Source organism: Amblyraja radiata, chromosome 45 (assembly GCF_010909765.2).
Source record: "Amblyraja radiata isolate CabotCenter1 chromosome 45, sAmbRad1.1.pri, whole genome shotgun sequence".
In the NCBI taxonomy this organism is placed as follows: domain Eukaryota; kingdom Metazoa; phylum Chordata; class Chondrichthyes; order Rajiformes; family Rajidae; genus Amblyraja; species Amblyraja radiata.
In genome coordinates, this window is record NC_046000.1 from 5,693,777 (window position 1) to 5,715,814 (window position 22,038).

The 22,038-nt window shown below is 45.3% G+C and overlaps 3 protein-coding genes across 3 annotated transcripts; all 3 read right to left on the bottom strand.

Annotated features, from left to right (window-relative positions):
* Positions 1–10,134: 10,134 nt before the first annotated feature.
* LOC116968476 (histone H3) lies at positions 10,135–10,668 on the bottom strand. The gene has a single exon (XM_033015243.1). The coding sequence runs from the start codon at positions 10,590–10,592 to the stop codon at positions 10,182–10,184; it is 411 nt and encodes a 136-aa protein (XP_032871134.1). The 5' UTR covers positions 10,593–10,668; the 3' UTR covers positions 10,135–10,181.
* An 876-nt stretch (positions 10,669–11,544) lies between these two features.
* Positions 11,545–12,485, bottom strand: LOC116968475 (histone H1-like). The gene has a single exon (XM_033015242.1). It carries the CDS (start codon positions 12,438–12,440, stop codon positions 11,736–11,738), a length of 705 nt encoding a protein of 234 aa, XP_032871133.1. The 5' UTR covers positions 12,441–12,485; the 3' UTR covers positions 11,545–11,735.
* Positions 12,486–18,677: 6,192 nt separating this feature from the next.
* Positions 18,678–19,131, bottom strand: LOC116968484 (histone H4). Its single transcript, XM_033015252.1, has one exon. It carries the CDS (start codon positions 19,100–19,102, stop codon positions 18,791–18,793), a length of 312 nt encoding a protein of 103 aa, XP_032871143.1. The 5' UTR covers positions 19,103–19,131; the 3' UTR covers positions 18,678–18,790.
* Between the last annotated feature and the right edge of the window lie 2,907 nt (positions 19,132–22,038).

The following is a 22,038-nucleotide window of genomic DNA, read 5'->3' on the forward strand; positions in this document are numbered from 1 at the left end:
GTTCTTTATCACAATGGGAACCTAATAGCCAGGAATGGCTGCTCTGTGGGAGAGCTGCTAAGAGTGCATGGGGGGAGGTTGTAGGGAGTTGGACAGAATGTGTGGGGGGGAGGGGAATGGCAAGGATCAGATGAAGGGAGGAGGGGTGACTGAATGAACTGCCAGCGTACCAGGCGTGAGTGACTGAACTGCCAGCCCACAAGCCATGAGTAAGTGAACTGCCAGCCCACAAGCCATGAGTAAGTGAACTGCCAGCCCACGAGCCGTGAGTAAGTGAACTGCCAGTCCACAAGCCGTGAGTAAATGAACTGCCAGCCCAATAATCCATTCAGTCCAACCTCTCCCTCTTCTCTCTCACAGTCTGTCACCTGTTTTGGGCAGAATTTCTGTCAGTTTCTCAGCTGCCAGACTGGCAGGTCCGAGTGGCTGTACTGCCAGGCCTCAGTGACTGAGCTGCCAGCCCAAGAATCCATTCGGCCCACAATGTCAATACTAGCCATCTGGAAACCAGTACCTTTGGCCCACAACACCCATACCAGTGCAACAGAAAGCCCCCCCACCCCCCCCCCCCCCCACTGGTGTGCAATATTGGAATTAGTGGAGAGCTGGAATATTGCGTTGGGTGACCAGCCGTCCCATGTGATGCTGGGTCCCAACGGGTCCCACTTAGTCTAGTACATTATAAATGTGTGAATGTGGTTTAGCCACTGCACCCTTCACTTGATCCCGATCCATTTACAATACAGACTGCGAGTGAATTAATTATCTGACAGGAGATTCTGGGAATGTAACCTCCCATTAATTTCACCAGCTAACCATTGAAAACAAATACGATTCATGGAACATAACAGCGGTTGGATTTTTGTGCAAAGGGGATTAGGTTATGGACAGGTTATTATCCTTACAACACAGGAGGTTACAGTTCATACATCATGTTCACCACAGCAATTAAACCACATCACCAGCAGCAAAATGCAAATACAGTACCTTGTTCATATTAATCTGATCTATATGTAACGCTGTGGGTGAAATATTTGGAGACAGGGACAAGCTGAGAGGGAATAAGAAGATAAAGTTTCCGTGTCAGTGCAGAGGGTGGGAACGTAACAGCGACACCAGGACTGTGAGAAGAACCACAACATTTAGAACTCAATGGAGGAGGACAAAGGGGTTAATTAAGAGGGTGGAGAAAGAGCATGAATGAAAGCTTGCGGGAATATAAAAACGGACTGTAAAAGCTTCTTTAGATATGTAAAAAGGATCAGATTAGTGAACACAAATGTAGGTCCCTTATAAACAGAGACAGATTAATTTATAAAGGAGAAACCAGGAAATGACAGAACAGTTAAATTAGTTCTGTCATCACGAAGGAAGACACAAACAATCTCCCAGAAATACTAGCGGACAGAGGATCTAGTGGGAGGGAGGAACTGAAAGAAATCCACATTAGTCAGGAAATGGTGTTAGGTAAACTGTTGGGACTGGAGGCAATAGGGTGATTTCACGAAAGGTCACTGGATCATAGATCCTCACCCACGTGACCGCAAAATCCAACTGGGGTACAAGCGTACATGTTATTGATGCTGAAAACTGTGCCAGTCGGGGTGACCGTGAGGCACAGTTATCTTACTTTACAGTCCAGAAGATAGATAAAAACGTTTATCGCGTTTGCTCGCTGCATTTCATCAAAAATAAGGCATTATTGACGTTTTATCTTTATTCATTTGTTATATAAAAGTTGTAAAAGTGAAAAATCCATCAGTAAAATTGCAAAATCGCCCATGGGTTTTAACATGCAAAATGAAAACGCTTCTGAAGCTACATTTACCATTTAAATAATCGTAAACTATCAATGCGTTTAGAAATACACTTCACTCAGATGCAAGCTAAGGAATGGGATAATTGTCAGCTGTTAATTGGACAAAATCAGGACATTTAATTATTTGCCAAAATATATTTCTCAATGTTTCTTGTTTAAAGCCTGCACAATCACCCAAACTACTTATTTATTTTACTGACGGATTTTTCACTTTTACAACTTTTCATATAACAAATGAATAAAGATAAAACGTCAATAATGCCTTACTTTTGATGAAATGCAGCGACCAAACGCGATAATTCCCGATATTTTCGATCTTTATATCTCCACGGCGAATGTCCGCTAACCACTTCCGCTGTTGTTGCCCCTTCAGCTCCCTCTTGTATTTACCTTCGTTTTACTTTATCTTCTGGACTGTAAAGTAAGATAACTGTGCCTCACGGTCACCCCGACTGGCACAGTTATTTACAGCTCAAAAACGGGCCTTTTTCACGTTTTTTAACGGGTGTGAAAGTGTGCGTTTTCAGCATCAATAACATGTACCGGAAGTGACGCTTGTACCCCAGTTGGATTTTGCGGTCACGTGGGTGAGGATCTATGATCCAGTGACCTTTCGTGAAATCACCCTATAAATCCCCAGGGCCTGATGGTCTACATCCCAGCGTACTCAAGGAGGTGTACCCCAGAAATCATTGATGCATTGGTGATCATTTTCCAATTTTCACTCGACTCTGGATCAGTTCCTGTGTACTGGAGGGTAGACACTGTAACTACACTTTTTTGGATGTTTTCAATAGAGAGTTAGATTTTGCTCGTAGGGCTGAAAGAATCAAGGGATATGGAGGGAAAAAACGAAACTGGGTACTGATTTTAGATGATCAGCCCTGATCATAATGAATGGTGGTGCTGGCTCGAAGAGCTGAATGGCCTAGTCCTGCACCTTTTTCTATGTGTCTCACTTTAGGTAGCCCCGGCATTCTCTCTCGTTCTATCCCTCCCCCACCTAAGACGCACTAGCTTCCTAGCTAAGAATGGCCTGTTTCTTTTATTATTGTTTCTTTTTGGAATATCTTTCATTCATTGCTCTTTACCTTTCCATATCTCTTGTTTCCCTTTTCCCTGACCAGCCTGAAGAAGGGTCTTGACTTGAAATGTCACCCTCTCCAGAAATGCTGCCTGTGCCACTGAGTTACTCCAGCTTTTTGTGTTTATGGACTGGGCAGTGTTCATCCATTTGTCCAATCATATTTGCTTCTGGTCGTTCAAGTTGCTGAACTTGAATGATACAATTATAGAAATTAAATAATGTATTTGTTGGCAGACTGAATTTCCCCAGTCTTAGAAGTAGAAACATTGATGGACTTTCTTTATGATTGCATCAATGTGCTGGGGCCAGGACAGATCTTCAGAAATATGCATGCCCAGGAATTTGTTACAGTTGCATATGGATGTGCAGAGACCCAGTTCCCTGAGCTTGGTCTTGGACTGTGGCTGATTTCCCTTTGTCCATCTCCCTGCTGTCAGTGCTGGAGCTGTACTGGGCAGTGTCCATGCAGTTCTGAGATGGTTTGTGCAGGTCTGTGCCCTTACAGTGTTGGGAGTGGCTGGTGCAAATCTCTCAGACTACAGGCTGTGTGGTCTGTACTGGGCTGTGACTTCACAGTGTAGTGCAGGGGGTGTTCCTGTCTCTATCTGTACACGAGGGGTTGGTGTTGGAAATCTTTTGCCCCACAGGGAAGTGTGAGGTCCATGTCATTACATTATTGTGCGGTGTGATGGTCAAATAGTGTGTTTTCCAGGCCTGACTCCTTGCAGTACAGTGCAGGGAAGTTTTATTGTTTCCTGTTGGTACACGTGACAATAATAAACCTAAATCTTTTTAATTCACACAGTGAGTGCCAGTCATCTGTCATTGAATAAATTACAAGTCATAAAGTGATAGAGCAATCGAACCCCTAGCAGAAAGCGTTAGAAACCATCCAGGAATATTTGGATACAATACTAGAGACACAAGGAATAAAATCTCCTTATATGCAGATGATATACTAATATATATTACAAAATTAGAAACTAGTATTCCAAACCTATTAAATCTAAGAACTCAATTTGGTCAGTTTTCGGGATATAGAATTAATTGGAATAAAAGCGAAATCATGCCAATAACAAAATTCAATTCACATACAATACAACAATCCCCTTTTAAAATAGTTAAAGATAAATTTAAATACTTAGGAATCTATGTAACTAAGACATATACCTCTTTATTTAAACTAAATTTCCCACCCTTACTGAATAAACTACATAAGAATATTCAATACTGGAAAACACTCCCCATTTCTATGCTTGGGAGAATTAATGCTATAAAAATGATTTTTTTACCGCAACTGCTGTACCTACTTCAATTAATTCCGATATATATCCCAAAAACTTTTTTCAAAAAAGTCGATTCCATTGTTACAAGTTTTGTCTGGGATTATAAGAATCATAGAATAAGTAAAAAACATTTATGTAAATCAAAGTTAAATGGAGGTCTGGCTTTGCCAAATTTCTTATTTTATTTTTGGGCAGTCCATATTAAAAACATGAATTTCTGGCTGGAAGAAATGGATCAACAACCAGATTGGCTAATGATGGAAAAGGAAGACTGTCTACCTTTTGAAATTGGACCGATCATATTTGCCCCCACAAAACTGCACAAAAAAACCTATAAAGAAAACCCCATAATACATAGTGGAATACAAATTTGGAAACAAATAAAAAAAGATTTAAAATTGAATAATATACCACTCTGCCTTCCCATTGTAAATAATCCTTTATTCAAATCATCCTTTATGGACAAAGGTTTCACACAATGGAAAAATTATGGAATCAAAAATATAGGACATCTTTATGGGAAAGGTACTTTTCTTTCATTTCAAGAGTTACAACAGAATTATGGACTGCACTCAAATAATTTCTTCAGATATCTACAAATTAGAGATTATGTTAAATCTAATACACAAGTCTACAGGAATAGGGAATCAGAAATTCTTGATGAATGTCTGAACAAGCATCCTAATACTGAAAAACTAATAGCTTATATTTATAACACCCTACTAAACAACGAGGTACCACTGACCGAACCATATAGATAGAAATGGGAAAATGAAATAGGTCATCCTATCACGAAAGATATGTGGGACGAAAGTTTACAACAAATACATCAATGTTCATTAAATGCCAGACATACTTTAATACAATTCAAGGTCTTACATAGACTACACTTCTCTAAAATAAAACTAAATAGAATCTTCCCACAAATCTCTATTTGTGATAAATGTCTACATTTAGAGGCTAATTTAACACATACGTTTGCAAACTGTATAAAACTTAAACATTTCTGGACTGATATTTTTGAAATAACTTCAGAAGTTATTAATACAAAACTGGACCCAGACACAAAATTAATAATACTTGGAATATCAGAACAAAGCTTAACACTCACAACAAACCAAAGAAATTTCCTCAACTACAGTATAATAACCGGAAAAAAATTAATATTAAAATTTTGGAAAGGCCCTACAACCCCCACAATTAAAATGTGGATTACGGAAATGTCGGAGACCCTATACTTAGAAAGAATTAGACTTGTCTTAATGGACAAACAAGATCTTTTCCATAAAATTTGGGCTCCATTCATTAACTATCTGAAGGGATAGATTGGCACAGCACGAGGACCCAACTGAAACTTGAACTCAGGAATAGATGAAAAGCTATACTTTATAACCTACGAACCTATCTCCATTGATGTATTACAGGTAACCCATTCCACCTCCCTTGTTTTTCTGTTGTGTTTTTTTTTTTTTGCTTTCTTTTTTATTTGTAACTTTCTACCCTCTTTTTTTCCCTCTTTCTATAAAAAATAAAAACACTAGAAGCAGAAGTAATTGATAATGGAAAATTTTAATAATGTATGACTGATGTATATGAAAAGTTTTTTTACTATAATATGTAACTACATTTTATAATATGTCTACTTCTAATAAATAAATAAATAAAAAATAAATAAATAAAGTGATAGAGCTGTACAGCATGGAAACTTTGTCCATACCAACTAAGTTGACATATTGGGCTAGTCTCTTTTACCTACTTTTGGCCCATATCCCTCTAAAACCTTCCTGGCCTTGTATCTGTCCAAATGTCATAATTGTATCCACTCCTATAGATTCTTCTGGAAGCTCATTCCAGATGTGGATGACACTCTGAATAAAATTGTTGCCCTTGAGGTTTCTCTTAAATTTATCTCATTTCACCTTCACCGTGTGCCTTTTTTATGAATCCTCTACCCTGGGGGGAAAAAACTGTTCATTCAGTTTATCCTGCCCATCAGTTTCAGGTACACATCAAAAAGGTCACTGTTTCGCCTTCAATGCTGCAAACTATAAAGTCCCAGCCCATCCATCCTCTCCATGTAATGCAAGCCCAGGTAACATATCATGCATCTCTTCTGCACCCGTTCCAATTTAATGACATTCTTGTAAAAGCTGGGCGGCCAGAACTACATACAATACTGCAATCATTGTCTCACCGATGACTTGTGCAGCTGCATCATGATGTGGCAACATTTGTACTCTATATCCTTCCCAGTGAAGTAAAACATGCAAAACACTGCCTACACCGCACTGTCTACCTGACTCACCATTTTCAGGGAGCTGTACACCCAGATCTCTGTGTTCTGCCACACGCTTCAGGGTCCTACCATTTATGTGCAAGTCTTGTTCATTGTTTCATAGACCAAAATACAACATCTCTTATTTGCCATCTGCCCTTCCTAGGTGAGGAGAGTGTTGGGGGAAGTCATTTAAACACAGTGAATCACCGTTCATACCGCTTCACAAGCTAAACATCAGGCGCTGTTCTTCCAATATCCGAGCGGAAAGTTAAATTATTGCCGGCCCTGATTTGTCCCGGTCTTTTCTCGCCTCCAAATTTCCACACCCACCCCACTCCCTCCTCATTTTCCCCACACCCCCCTCCCCAATTTCATGCTGAAGAAGGGTCCCAAACAAAAACGTCACCTATCGCTTTTCTCCTGAGATGCTGGTTACTCCAGCACTCTGTGTCTATCTTTATTATGAACCAGCATCTGCAGGTACTTATTTCAACCAGTTCAACACTGGGATTAGCGGGGTTACTAAATTTCAAATTCTGTTGTTGATTGACGACTGAAAATGACTCTACTTCGAATTAGTTCTTCCCACTGTTGAGTGCATTGTGCAGCAAGCTTTCACCATTCTGTTTGGTTATGTGCAACATGTTCCACCCTCAATAGGTTTGTATCCCGGGCTTCCAAATCATTCTGGAATGTTCGCCCCCATGTGAGTTTTGGTCGGCTTGTTTTTCTGGTGGAGATGTGTCAGCTTCGATAACATTCAGCACAGGAGCACCTCAAGGCTGCATGCTCAGCCCACTGCTGTACACACTCTATACTCATGACTGCGTAGCCGGTCATAGTGTGAACTCCATCATCAAGTTCGTTGACGACACCACTGTTGTGGGATGTATCACTGATGCGGAGGAGCCAGAGTATAGAAGGGAGATCGACATCGACGACTGACCGAAAGGTGCCAGCACAATGACCTGGCCCTCAACACCAGCAAAACCAAGGAACTGATTGTAGACTTTGGAAGGGGTAGGATGGGGACCCACAGTCCCGTTTATATCAACATACCGATGGTGGAAAGGGTCAAGATTCAATTACGGACCTTTGGCTCGTAGTGCAATGTCATCGGCAAAATCTAGGTCTGTGGGGCGTCTTCCTGTTGCAAAATGGATGGTTGCAAAAAACCGAGGGCGGAGCTGGAAGATGAGAGACGTCCCTCTTTCTGTCTGTCACTCTGATTCTGCCTTTCCCCCTCCTTCCTCTTTCTCTGCATTTCCCCGGCAGGTCGGGGCGCTGCGTATAAAAGAAGACAGCAACAGTCAGCTTGTCACTGAGCAGCGACTCGAGTAAAGCAGCATCATGTCTGGCAGAGGGAAAGGAGGCAAAGGATTAGGCAAAGGCGGAGCAAAGCGGCACCTACACCGAGCACGCCAAGCGCAAGATGGTCATTGCCATGGATGTGGTGTACGCTCTGAAACGACAGGGCCGCACTCTACGGGTTCGGCGGCTAAATAACGACCCCCTTTATTCCAACACAAAACAAAGGCTCTTCTAAGAACCGCCCACAACCTCACAGAGGGAGCAGTGACCACGAGATCTGATTAATTATAATTTTTTACAGGTTAACTGGGACCGATGAGATTTTCAATGAATTATATTGCATCCTGCAGCAGTCAACGTGTTCCTGTAAATGATCATTGGTGATCGATTACTGATTTCCTGATTAGTTGTGAAGTGTTGTCAAGACCGAACGGAAATACCCCGCGTCCACCCCAGATGGTATTCAGCGCTTCGACAGACACGGTGGGTTGCTCTGAAAAGAGCCGTTGGGTCGTTAGATTGACGTTTCGCTGATTTGCTTGCTCTTGGGCAACAACACGGCCTGGATATTAGGCAGCACCAATGATCATAGCTGTACGCGCCTTGAGCAATGGACACGTCTCCCAGCTACTTGCGGAGCTCCTCGTCGTTGGGGACGGCCAGCTGCAGATGATGCAGGTCTTCTTGTTGCCAGCCGGCCAGCTCGACGATTTCAGCCGTCAAATATTCGAGCAGAGCAGCCAGATAGACCGGGGCTCCGGCACCCACCCGCTCACCATAGTTGCCTTTTATCGAGGAGCCTGTGAACACGGCCCACCGGGAATTGCAGTCTAGCTCGGGACGAGCGTGATTTAGGCTTGGCCTTGGATTTGCTTCTGGTTTTCCCTCGTCCAGTCAATTTCCACAAACTTCTGCGGAAAGAGAATGTGGAAATGAAAGATCCTAGAGGATCTTTGGTGGAAATACTCCTGCACTGGCCCTGCTTGTAGCTTCTAGAGAGGAATGTGGTGGGGCGCTTACCATTGGTGGCGCAGCGCTTCATCTCATTGGTAATATGAAATAGGCCAATCGTAGAGCTGCCTCGTTCTCCAATGACCAGACGCCAATAGGAAAACAACCGTCGCTCCACAAAAGAACTGACATTTGAAAAGCCCGCCCAAAAATAACATATATTTTCAGCAATACCTTAGACTTGCAGAAATAAATTACACATTTATGTATGATAATGGATCCCCGCATCCACAGTAATTCTATGCTGACCCACCTACAAAACACACCGAGTGTGAATTAGTTTCATGGTGAGAGACTCCTAGGAATGCATTCTTACTATTTTAAACCGCTAACCTATGGAAACAAGATCGCTCTTTGCATAAACGACATATTGACGGTAGACAAAAATGCTGGAGAAACTCAGCGGGCGATGAGGTGGGCAGGAATGTACTTGCATCTAGATTATACCTGGTTTGGACGGCTAATTTGATCAAATTAAACAGAAGGAGAACTATCGCCTGCGAATGATATATCGAACCAGTTGCATCAATGCGGTGTCCAAATATCAACACAACACTTTCAGTGAGACCGTGCGTGAGCAGAGCCATTAGGATTTCCGTTAGCAGCGTCAGCGCTGTGTGGGTCGTTACTTGGAGTTGGAGTATGTGGTCGCCGCCTTTGTCCCTCCAACCGGCCTCATCATTATGGAGATGGTGTAACTCAGTGTCTGTGGAAGGACTGATCAGCGACTGAGGGGCGCGCGTGGAAAGTGCGTAATAAAGGCGTTTGTTGTCCTTGAACCCGGAGCGCGTGAGACAAGGGGGCGCAGAGCGAACAGGGGCTGGTCGTGTACACACCATTATGAGCCGTGTTGGCATTTACATCGAAACCAGTTACACTTGAATCACTGAAGTCAGACTCCACTCAGCAGCAGTCTCTGCGGCATCAATTCAGATCAAACCCCGCAGAAAGAACAGAACATTGATGTAAAAGGACATTAGAAAGCCACAGCTTTCTTCTGCTGGATTAGTGGCTCTTAAAAGAGCCGTTTGTTGTTGGTGGACAACATACATCTGTGATTCTGGAACCGGGACAGTAGTGGATCGTTGTTTGCTGTAGATGTTGGCTTTATTCATGAGGACGTAACGCGGAGTGAGAGTAAGCCCGGGTGGTTTATAACAAGACGCGCGAGTGGAGGCGCGTCCACACAAGACATAGGAAGCGATCCACTGAAAGGAAATACCCAGCCGGTGCTCAGCCCTTTGATACACTGTAGGTGGCTCTGAAAAGAGCCTTTGTAAAGAACAGAACATTAATGTAACAGGACATCAAACATAAAGCCCCAGCTCCTTCTTCTGCCGGATTAGTGGCTCTTAAAAGAGCCGTTTGTTGTTGGTGGTGAGGTGGAGTTTAGGCGCGCTCCCCGCGGATGCGGCGGGCCAGCTGGATGTCTTTGGGCATGATGGTGACTCGCTTGGCGTGGATTGCGCACAGGTTGGTGTCCTCAAAGAGCCCCACCAGGTAAGCCTCGCTGGCCTCCTGCAGGGCCATGACGGCCGAGCTCTGGAAGCGCAGGTCGGTCTTGAAGTCCTGAGCGATCTCCCGCACCAGGCGCTGGAAGGGCAGTTTGCGGATGAGCAACTCGGTGGATTTCTGGTAGCGCCGGATCTCCCTCAGAGCCACGGTGCCGGGTCTGTAACGATGAGGCTTCTTCACTCCGCCCGTGGCTGGAGCGCTCTTCCGCGCCGCTTTGGTCGCCAGCTGTTTGCGAGGAGCTTTCCCTCCGGTCGATTTGCGCGCTGTCTGCTTGGTCCGGGCCATTCTCCTTCAACAGTGGGAGCACAGTGTGAAATACAGGGACTGAATGACGGAGCCGGCTCTGGGACCTGCTTTTAAAGCGTTGGTGAAGGGCCGGCCCACAGCTTCTGAATGGGTGGAGCAGAGATGTCACTCACGGTGTCCCATCCCTGCGAGTGGCTGCAGGTTTGTCAGCACCAGGCGGTTGTTTCAGAAGGTCTGAGGCGAGAGGGGGGAGGGGGGGAGAGGCGATACCGAGATTTGTGACCTGCGGGTGGGGTGGGGGAAGCTCAGCCAACCAGAGAGCACACATTCTATGAGTGTTATTGGCTGAGGATCCATTTTCAAATTGCCCGCCAATTTCGTAGCAGCCGGTAAACGAGGCCAGTCTTTTGTTTTATAATTCAGAATTCATTCAGATTCTGTCAATTTGATATCAAATTCACTTAAACTTCTCCCTTAAATAATTGACCGAATATGCGGCGCGGATTTAGACCGGAACCCGGTGCAGAGGGAATTTGTCTCTGCCCGTGACTGGAAATAAACAACTGTTACCCGGGGAACGGTTTGGAGTCGACCCTCCTGTTGTTGCATTAATCACGAGGTACATAGGTAAAAGGGAAACTGACATCGCCTTGTGTATGATCTTTTACTGTCGGCTGTCGATATTCTTTGCATCTCTAATGAACAAGCTAAACATTTGTGTTCAGTGGTTGAACGAAAGGTTTTATTAAAGTACATCGCAATCTGCATCCACTTTCATCCCGGGTCACTGCTCTCTCTGTGGTTGGCTCTAAGAGCCTTACAAGAGCGTCTGAAGAAGGGGCTCGAACCGAAACGTCACCCATTCCATCGCTCCAGAGATGCCGCCTGACCGGCTGAGTTTAGCTGTTTGTGACTTTCTTCAGAGCGTAACTTCACATCCACGGCAGTTACGCTTGGCGTGCTCAGTGTCGGTGACCGCATCCCTAATCATAGAGAGAGGGGGGTGGGAAGAGAGGGACAGCGACTTAGGACGATGAATCCCGGGTTAATTGTAATGATTTCCGCCTCGCACTGAGCCTGGTCCCGGGATCGCTTGAGTTTAGATCAGCTCTTTCCTGATATATGTGGGTGGCTCTTAAAAGAGCCGTTGGGTTCTGGTCTTTACAGACAGCGTCTTTTATTTCACTTTTTGGTCGCTGCCTTCTTGGATTTCGCCTTCACCTGGCGTTTTACCGGCTTCTTTGCTACCTTTTTGGGTATTTTCGGCGCCGCCTTCTTGGGCGATGCTTTCTTCACCTCAACTTTCTTAGTGGAAGCTTTCTTGACCGCTGGTTTCTTGGCCCCAACTTTCTTGACCGCTGGTTTCTTGGCCCCAACTTTCTTGACCGCTGGTTTCTTGGCCCCAACTTTCTTGACCGCTGGTTTCTTGGCCTCAACTTTCTTGATCGCTAGTTTCTTGGGGGTAGATTGTTTTACCAGTGATTTCTTGGTCGGGGGTTTCTTGGCCGTCGGTTTCTTGCTCTTGGATGTCTTGGCTGCTGGAACCTTCGCTTTCTTTACTGATTTCACGGCCGCTTCTCCCTTGCCGGTCTTGAAGGAGCCCTTGTTCTGGACCAGTAAACCGTTTGCTAATCTCCTCTTGATGCACATCTTGATCAGGTGGCGGCACTTGTCCACATCGACGCTGTTGGCGGCCAGACCCTTCTTTATCGCAAATAAAGACAACCCTCTGCGATCGCGGCAATCCGCCACAAGCTTGTCGATCTGTTCGCCCAGCTTGAGACCGGCTGCCTTGCTCCGGGCGGGCGGCTTCTTCTTCTTGGGACTCTTAGTTTGAGCGGTGGGGACGGCTTGAGGAACCGCTTCAGCGGCTGCGGTCTCCGTCATATCGGCAACTATGCACAAGCTCTCTCTCACACTCAGAACTGAGTGAGAAATGAAGCGAGTGGCGGCGGCACTGAGCAACTTAAAGGCAGCGAGCGGACGGGGCGGAGACATCCTGCTGTCAACTCCCGGCCCCTCCGCCTCGCTGTGTTTCTCTGTCTTCAAAAATCATGTAATTCCAATTAAATTCGGACACTTCGGAGACCAAAACTGGCCTCGGTACATCTCTGAGACCGGAATGTTTATTGTAGAGTAAGTCTGATACGAATTAAAGGCAGCGCTTTCCATTTAGCCCCGTTTCACTGATGCACTGAGCGCGTTATCTGTCAACATAACTGATATGCTCGCTGCTTTTCGACAGAAATATCGAAACCAACGTAAACTTTGCGGTTAATTCCCACTTCACGACTGAGCTGGGAAGTGGGGCTATTCGGTGCCACTGATATATTCACATTTTTCACCAGAGGGGCTGGGAAATCCGTCCAAGTGTTCGGACCCACAAACACAGTGACATCAGTCTGAGCCGCCCGCCCCTTTAATACACTCTCTGACACAATGTTCACATCTACACATTCACAGCTCAGACAGTTGGTCCGTTGCACAGTTCCCAGGGTGGGATTACCTCTCCGCTCGACCCATGCTGTGGATTCTCGGGTGTTACGTGTAGTTTTCCAGTTCAGTAAAACTTGCTGAAGCCGCCGCTCATAGAAACATAGAAACATAGAAATTAGGTGCAGGAGTAGGCCATTCGGCCCTTCGAGCCTGCACCGCCATTCAATATGATCATGACTGATCATCCAACTCAGTATCTCATCAGAGTCTCTGATCCCAGGATTAGATTTCGTCTCGTCTCTTTCTTACATGAGCGACCCTGCATTTTTAAACAGTCCAACACCGGACACAAACTCCAGTTGTGGTTTCAACAACTCACTGTATGTCTGAAATGTAATTTATTTACTTTTTTTTAACGGATAATATTATGGTCACTGTCTCCCCACCGACTCTTCAGTCACTTGCTCTGCCTAATCTCCCAATAGGAGACCCAGGGTCGCCTCTCTGTCAAGCACTTTTGACATATTATTCGCAAAATCTTTCCTGGAATTCCACCCCTTCCATAGCCTCGAATCTATGACAGTCCCAGAAGTTTAAATCGCCTACCAGTATAACCCTGTTATACTTGCAGCTTTCTGCAACCTCCCTCCCCTACATCAGGTAACCTGTTAAGTTCACTAATTCACTGATTCCTTCTGCGTCTGCTTGCGTATTGTTGTAAATCAGGGAGCAGGGCCCTAAGATCTCTGTGAACTTCGGGCCTTTGTCATCTCAGTCTGTGGAGTTGGTTTATTATTGTCACGTAGCAATATACTGTGACAACGTTTATTTTGTATATAATGCAGGCACATCGTACAGTCACAAAATACATGAGTGTAAAAAGGAAACAAAGTGCAAGGGGCCACAACGAGGTGGATTGGAAGATTTGAAACATATGAAAGGTCTGTTCAAGTGTCTGATAACAGTGGGCGAATAGCTAATCTTGAATCTGGTGGTATGTGCTTTCAAACTGTCATATTCTTCACCTGACAGCAGAGGAGACGAGATAAAATGACCAGGTTATGAGTGGTCCTTGGATTATGTTGCTTGCTTTCCCGAAGCAGGGTGAAGTGTAGATTAAGTTGATGGAGCAGGTTGGTTTGTGTTGGACTGGGCTGTTTCCACAACTCTCTGCATTTTATTGATATCCTGGACAGACCTGCAATCCATGATGCTTGTGGATACATTATTTCTATGGTGGTGCATCAGCAGAAATTGCCAGTCATTGGAGAACCGCTAGATTTATTTGGCATTCTTTGAAGTAGAGACGTTGGTGTGGCGCTTATCATAGAATCAATGTATTTGTACCAGAACAAATAGTTGGTGATAGCCGGACATAATGCAAATTCCATTTTCAGGTTCGCTGATGACACCACCGTTGTGGCTTGAATTACAGATGGTGAAGAGTCAGAGTGTAAAAGTGCGATTGAGGGACTGACCATATGCTGCTGGCACAACAGCCTGGCTCTCAATATCTGTAAAACGAAATAACTGATTGTGGACTTTGGAAGAGGAAGGTTGACACCCCACAATCCTGTTTACATCATTGAGTCAAAAACTTCAAATTCCTGGTCATGCCGATTTCCTGGACCCAGCACACTGATGCAATCATAAAGAAAGCACATCCGCGCCTCTACTTCCTGAGAACATTACGGAGATTTCAGTCTTTACCGCTCCTGGACGTTCAAGTTGCCGAACCAGGCCACAATGCGCCAGTCAGTATGCTCTCTACTGTGCACCTGTAGAAGTTGAAGAGAATCCTCTTTGACATGTTTGTTTTATTTCTGAGTTTTAGTTATATTATTTATTATGATTCCATATTCTGTTGTACTGCAGCACATAAGAATGTCATTGTTTTATCTGGGACACATGACAATAAAACACTCTTGACTTGACTCTTAAGTTCCATTTGCCATTACTTGGGCCTCTGTCAAAGCTGACTTAGACCCAGTGTCAATATTAGATAACTTTATTCACTGTCCACGATACCGCTAATTTGTCATCCGTTCACTTGCTAACCATGACAATTGTAGAATCATCCAAATGATGGACATAGATGATAAACAACAGTGGACACAGGTGCAATAATAATTATAATAATCGTCTATTGTAGTTCACAACTTTTGAGGTAGCAATGTTTAATAGCCTGATGGCTGTAGGGAGGTTGCTGTTACTGAACCTGGATGTTACAGTTCTCAGGCTCCTGTACCTTCTTCCCGATGGCATTGGTGAGATGAGTGTGTGGCCAGAATGGTGTGGGACTTTGATGATTTTGGCTGCCTTTTTGAGGTAGCGACTACGATAGATCCCTTCGATGATGGGGAGGTCAGAGTCAGTGATGGCCTGGGCAGTGTTTATGCTACCACCCCTCCCTCTCTAGCCCACCTCCCTCTGTACCCACCTCCCTCTCTAGAGATTGAAGAGGGAGGCTGAAGAGGAGGAGGAAGGAGTGCTGGTGGATGAGGAAAAATAACTCGCGCCTGCGTAGCTGCGGGCTATGAGTGAGTGGTGCAATATTGCGTTGGGGGAACAGCTTGGATTGGGGGAACTGGTGAGTGGTAGGACCTCACATTGTGGGAGCAGACCCAATGGGTCTGCACTTGGTCTAGTGACAATTAAACGTTCTTGAGTCTTGAGAGCCCTCGGTCGGTGGGAACGCAGCGAGCTGGCTGCCCTGCCAGCGGCGTATTCGTTATTTTAACTTTTTTGGGGTTTTTGGGTGTGCCTAAATGTTAGTTAGGTGTCTCTTGGTGGGTCTTGTGTAGGGTGGGTGGGGGTGAACAGGGAGGAACCGTTTTCGGTCGCTTCCTCGACTTACTTACCTGGTAGTGATTCCCACTCACTCTGCTGTCAATGATTTACCACCATTGCCCCTCAGACTCACTTTGCACGGAATCACCGCTCACCTTCTCAATAAATTTCCGTTTTATTTTATCTCACCAGAATGTTTACTCTTTACACGATTCTGACTGGCTGCATCACTCGCCTCTTACTTTGTTCTTGATCTCTTTCATTAATTTTTCGCTGATCTTTTTCATTGCTACTGCCTTGGAAACAAGATTTTATTTTGTTCAAGTTTCCGTCTTGAGAAAACAGTTTCTATTTTACTTCCCCAGTTGCAGATTTTACACCAAAATGTCTCCATGAAGCCAGGAAACAATGTGAGAGTCATGTTTTTTAACTTATCCAGTGACTTTACCACCATCCGGCCTGCACTGCTAGGCAGCAAATTGACGATGATATGTGTGGATGCTCCATTAGTGTCCTGGCTCACCAACTACCTGACTGGATGACCACAATGTCAGGCTACAGAATTATGTCTCGGACATGGTAGTGAGCAACACGAGGGGCTCACAGGGGACAGTCCTCTCTCCCTTCCTGTTCAACATCTACACCACGGACTTCAGATATAACTCGGACTCCTGCCACCTGCAGAAGTTTTCGGATGACTCTACAATTGTGGGCTGCATTAGTGAGGAGAGAGAAGCTGAATACAGAGGTGTTTTCAACAACGTTGTTGGGTGGTGTGGATTGAATCACCCGATTTCCTAGCAACGGTGGTAGCCAGTGCCAACCTCTTTGCTGGTGTGTGTTGGGGCAGCAGGGCGAAGGCCGCAGACGTCAACAGGATTAACAAACTCATCAGGAAGGCTAGCTCCGACCTGGGGGCAGAGTTGGATTCATAAGAGGTGGTGTTGGCGGGGAGGATGCTACTCACCTACGGAGCATCTTGAACAATACAGCTCACCCTCTCCATGACACATGTGACAACCTGACTTGAGCACCACCTTCAGCAACAGACTGGTTCAACCATGATGCAGTACAGCACGCCTGAGGATATCCTTCTTCCCTGTGGCTATCAGACTGTACAACTCCTCCCCTTTCTGTCTTGAGGTAGACTGGCTTCCCTCCCCCCCATCCCCAAATATTTGCACATCCCCAATCATTTCATTCCGCCACTTTAATTTCATGCTTCATGTATCTTGTGCTTTATGACTGTTCAAACACAATATAAAGACTCTTCTGAGCCACCCAGAGCCTCACAGTGAGAGCAGTGACCCGGGAGTGAGTAGAAAGCCAACAGTTTGTATACTAATCTCTTATGTGGGACCTTGTCGAAAGCCTTCTGAAAGTCCAGATATTTATGCAAAGAGCGATCTTGTTCCCATAGGTTAGCGGTTTAAAATAGTAAGAATGCATTCCTAGGAGTCTCTCACCATGAAACTAATTCACACTTGGTGTGTAATGTAGGTGGGTCAGCATAGAATAACTGTGAATGCGGGGATCCATTATACATAAATATGTAATTAATTTCTTAAAGTCTAAGGGTCCCTGGTGGGAGACCGCTTTTCGGGGCTTCTGAGTTGCGAGGTTGAAGAGTACCTGGAGCGGGGCCCTACATCGCCCGGCGCGGCTTTAACGGCCGTGGGACTTGCTAGCGCCCGCCGGCAGCTCCAACTCCAAGACCTGGAGCGCGGCCTTGCATCGCCCGGCGTGGCTTTATTTGCCGCAGGACACTTACCATCGCCCGCCGGGGACTTTGACTCTGACATCGGGAGGAGTGCATGGGAGAGATAAGACTTTGCCTTCCATCACAGTGAGGAGAGATTCATTGTGATGGATGTTTGTGTAAATTGTGTTGTGTCTTGGTTCGTTTTTCTTGTGTGTATGACTGCATAAACCAAATTTCGTTTGAACCTCAAGAGTTTCAAATGAAAACAAATAAATTGTATTGTATTGTATTGTATTGTAAAATATCTTTTATTTTTGGGCGGGCTTTCCAAATGTCAGTTCTTTTGTGGAGCGACGGTTGTTTTCCTATTGGCGTCTGGTCATTGGAGAACGAGGCAGCTCTACGATTGGCCTATTTCATATTACCAATGAGATGAAGCGCTGCCCCACCAATGGTAAGCGCCCCACCACATTCCTCCCTAGAAGCTACAAGCAGGGCCAGTGCAGGAGAATTTCCACCAAAGATCCTATAGGATCTTTCATTTCCACATTCTCTTTCCGCAGAAGTTTGTGCAAATTGACTGGACGAGGGAAAACCGGAGGCAAAGCCAAGACCAAGCCAAAGTCACGCTCGTCCCGAGCTAGACTGCAAATCCCGGTGGGCCGTGATCACAGACTCCTAGAGAAAAGGCAACTATGGTGAGCGGGTGGGTGCCGGAGCCACGGTCTATCTGGCTGCTCTGCTCAAATATTTGACGGCTGAAATCGTCGAGCTGGCCGGCAACGCGGGATATTTCCGTTCTGTTTATCCGCTGTCGTATGAAACACCCGGTGAGTGGGGAGCTGGGGAATATCAGAAAGGTCGAATGAGGGAAAATTTATCAATCCGCAGAGGGAAAATTTAATCTACTTTCATCTGTGTGACGACTTCAATTACTGGAAATAACTTAACCGGTCAAACAGCATTTGTGGAGTTTGTGGAGGGAAGGAATAGGCGACATTTCGCCGACACGAATCTGTGTCTCCATGTAGCAAGTCCTGTCTTCATGACCTAATGCCACCCAGACTGTTCGATACCAGTAGACCACTCCACAACAGTACAACCGATCACCAATGTAACAAAATGTTCATTTACAGGAACACATTGACTGCTGCAGGATGCAATATAATTAATTGAAAATCTCATCGCCCCCGGTTAACCTATAACAAATTATAATTAATCAGATCTCGTGGTCACTGCTCCCTCTGTGAGGCTGTGGGCGGCTCTTAGAAGAGCCTTTGTTTTGTGTTGGAATAAAGGGGGTAGTTATTTAGCCGCCGAACCCGTAGAGAGTGCGGCCCTGTCGTTTCAGAGCGTACACCACATCCATGGCAGTGACAGTCTTGCGCTTGGCGTGCTCGGTGTAGGTGACCGCGTCCCTGATCACATTCTCCAGGAAAACCTTCAACACCCCGCGGGTCTCCTCGTAGATCAGACCCGAGATCCGCTTGACCCCACCACGCCGAGCCAGGCGGCGGATAGCTGGCTTGGTGATGCCCTGGATGTTATCGCGAAGCACTTTGCGGTGCCGCTTTGCTCCGCCTTTGCCTAATCCTTTGCCACCTTTCCCTCTGCCAGACATGATGCTGCTTCACTCGAGTCGCTGCTCAGTGACAAGCTGCCTATTGCGGTCTTCTTTTATACGCAGCGCCCCGACCTGCAGGGGAAATGCAGAGAAAGAGGAAGGAGGGGAAAAGGCAGAATCAGAGTGACAGACAGAAAGAGGGACGTCTCTCATCTTCCAGCTCCGCCCTCGGTTTTTTAGAATCGCCCATTTTGCAACAGGAAGACGTCCCAAAGACCTAGATTTTGCCGATGACATTGCAATACCAGCAGAGACGAGACACGTCCTTAAAGAGATATCAGCTTTGGAGGAGAATGCATCAAAGGTTGGATTAACCATCAGCTGCCAGAAGACAAAGACATAGAAGATAGGTGCAGGATCCTGTACCTGCCTTCTCTCCATACCCCCTGATACCTTTAGCCACAAGGGCCACATCTAACTCTCTCTTAAATATAGCCAATGAACTGGCCTCAACTACCTTCCGTGGCACAGAATTCCAGAAATTCACCACTCTCTGTGTGAAAAATGTTTTTCTCATCTCGGTCCAAAAAGATTTCCCCCTTATCCTTAAACTGTGACCCCCTGTTCTGGACTTCCCCAACATCGGAACAATCTTCCTGCATCTAGCCGGTCCAACCCCTTAAGAATGTTGTAAGTTTCTATAAGATCCCACCTCAATCTTCTAAATTCTAGCGAGTACAAGCCAAGTCTATACAATCTTTCTCTATATGAAAGTCCTGACATCCCAGGAATCAGTCTGGTTAACCAGCAGCCAATAGACCAACTGAACGCCACAAATTTACCTTTCTTGGCAGCATGTTCACAGTAGATGGAGATGTAGAGATCGACATCAACTCCCGAATTGGTAAAGCTGATAAATCAGTCTTCAGAAAATTGGTAAATCAGTCTTCAGAAAAATGCAGGCATTATGTTCTACTGGCGGGATATCCAAGATGCTAAAGCTCAAGCTCTTCCAGTCTGTAATCCTCCCTACAGCCCTCTCTGCCAGTGAGACATGGAAAATCAATGTGAAGATGAAAAATAAATTGAATGCATTCCAACAACGTTGCTTGAGGAAGATCCTGAAGACTAGCTACAGGGACCACATCACAAATGAGGATATCTACCGGGAAACTGCAACAAAGCCTCTCAGCCAGGACATAGAGGTACGCAAGATGAAATTTGTAGGGCATGTACTCAGAATGTCACCAGATCGTGCATCTAAGATAGCAATGACCTGGCAACCTGACGGAAGAAGAAAAAAAGGCCGACCAAAACTCACATGGAGGCGGAAATTACAGAAGGATTTGGAAACCCGGGACACAAACCTATCGAGGGTGGAATACGTTGCACATAAACAAACAGAATGGCGAAAGCTTGCTGCACAATGCACTCAACAGTGGGAGGAACTAAGACGAAGTAAAGTCATTTCCAACCGTCAATCAACAACAGAATTTAAATTTAGCATCCTGCTAATCCCTGTGTTGAACTGGTAGAAATAAGGAGCTGCAGATGCTGTTTCATAATAAAGATAGACACAAAGTGCAGGAGTAACCAGCATCTCGGGGGAAAAGGGATAGGTGACTTTTTTGTTCGCAACCCTTCTTCAGCCTGAAATTGGGGAGGGGGTGTGGGGAAATTGAGGAGGGAATGGGGAGGGCGTGGAAAATTGGAGGCGAGAAAAGACCGGGACAAATCAGGGCCGGCAATAATTTACCTTTCCGTCTGGACGTTGGAGGAACACCACCTGATGTTTAGCTTGTGAAGCGGTATGAACAGTGATTCTCTGTGTTTAAATGACTTCCACCAACATCCTCCTCACCTAGGATGGGCAGATGGCAAATAAGAGATGTTGCATTTTGGTCCATGAAACAATGGGCAAGACTTGCACATAAATGGTAGGACCCTGAAGCGTGTGGCAGAACATAGAGATCTGGGTGTACAGCTCCCTGAAAATGGTGAGTCAGGTGGACAGTGCGGTGTAGGCGGTGTTTTGCATGTTTTACTTCACTGGGAAGGATATAGAGTACAAATGTTGCCACATCATGATGCAGCTGCACAAGTCGTTGGTGAGACCATGATTGCAGTATTGTATGTAGTTCTGGTCGCCCAGCTTTTACAAGAATGTCATTAAATTGGAACCAGTACAGAAGAGATGCACCATATGTTACCTGGGCTTGCATTACAGGGAGTGGATGGATCGGCTGGGCCTTTTTACTTTGCAGCATTGAAGGCTAAACAGTGACCATTTTGATGTGTACCTGAAACTGATGGTCAGGATAAACTGAATGAACAGTTTTCCCCCCAGGGTAGAGGATTCATAAAAAAGGCACACGGTGAAGGTGAAATGAGATAAACTCAAGAGAAACCTCAAGGCAACTCTTTTATTCAGAGTGTCGTCCACATCTGGAATGAGCTTCCGGAAGAATCTATTGGAGTGGATACAATTATGACATTTGGACAGATACAAGGCCAGGAAGATTTTAGAGGGATATGGGCCAAAAGTTGGTAAAAGAGACTAGCCCAATATGTCAACTTAGTTGGTTTGGACAAAGTTTCCATGCTGTACAGCTCTATCACTTTATGACTTGTATTTTATACAATGACAGATGACTGGCACTCACTGTGTGAATTAAAAAGATTTAGGTTTATTATTGTCACGTGTACCAACAGGAAACAATAAAACTTCCCTGCACTGTACTGCAAGGAGACAGGCCTGGAAAACACACTATTTGACCATCACACCGCACAATAATGTAATGACATGGACCTCACACTTCCCTGTGGGGCAACAGATTTCCAACACCAACCCCTCGTGTACAGATAAAGACATTGTGAAGTCACAGCCCAGTACAGACCACACAGCCTGTAGTCTGAGAGATTTGCACCAGCCACTCCCAACACTGTAAGGGCACAGACCTGCACAAACCACCTCAGAACTGCATGGAGACTGC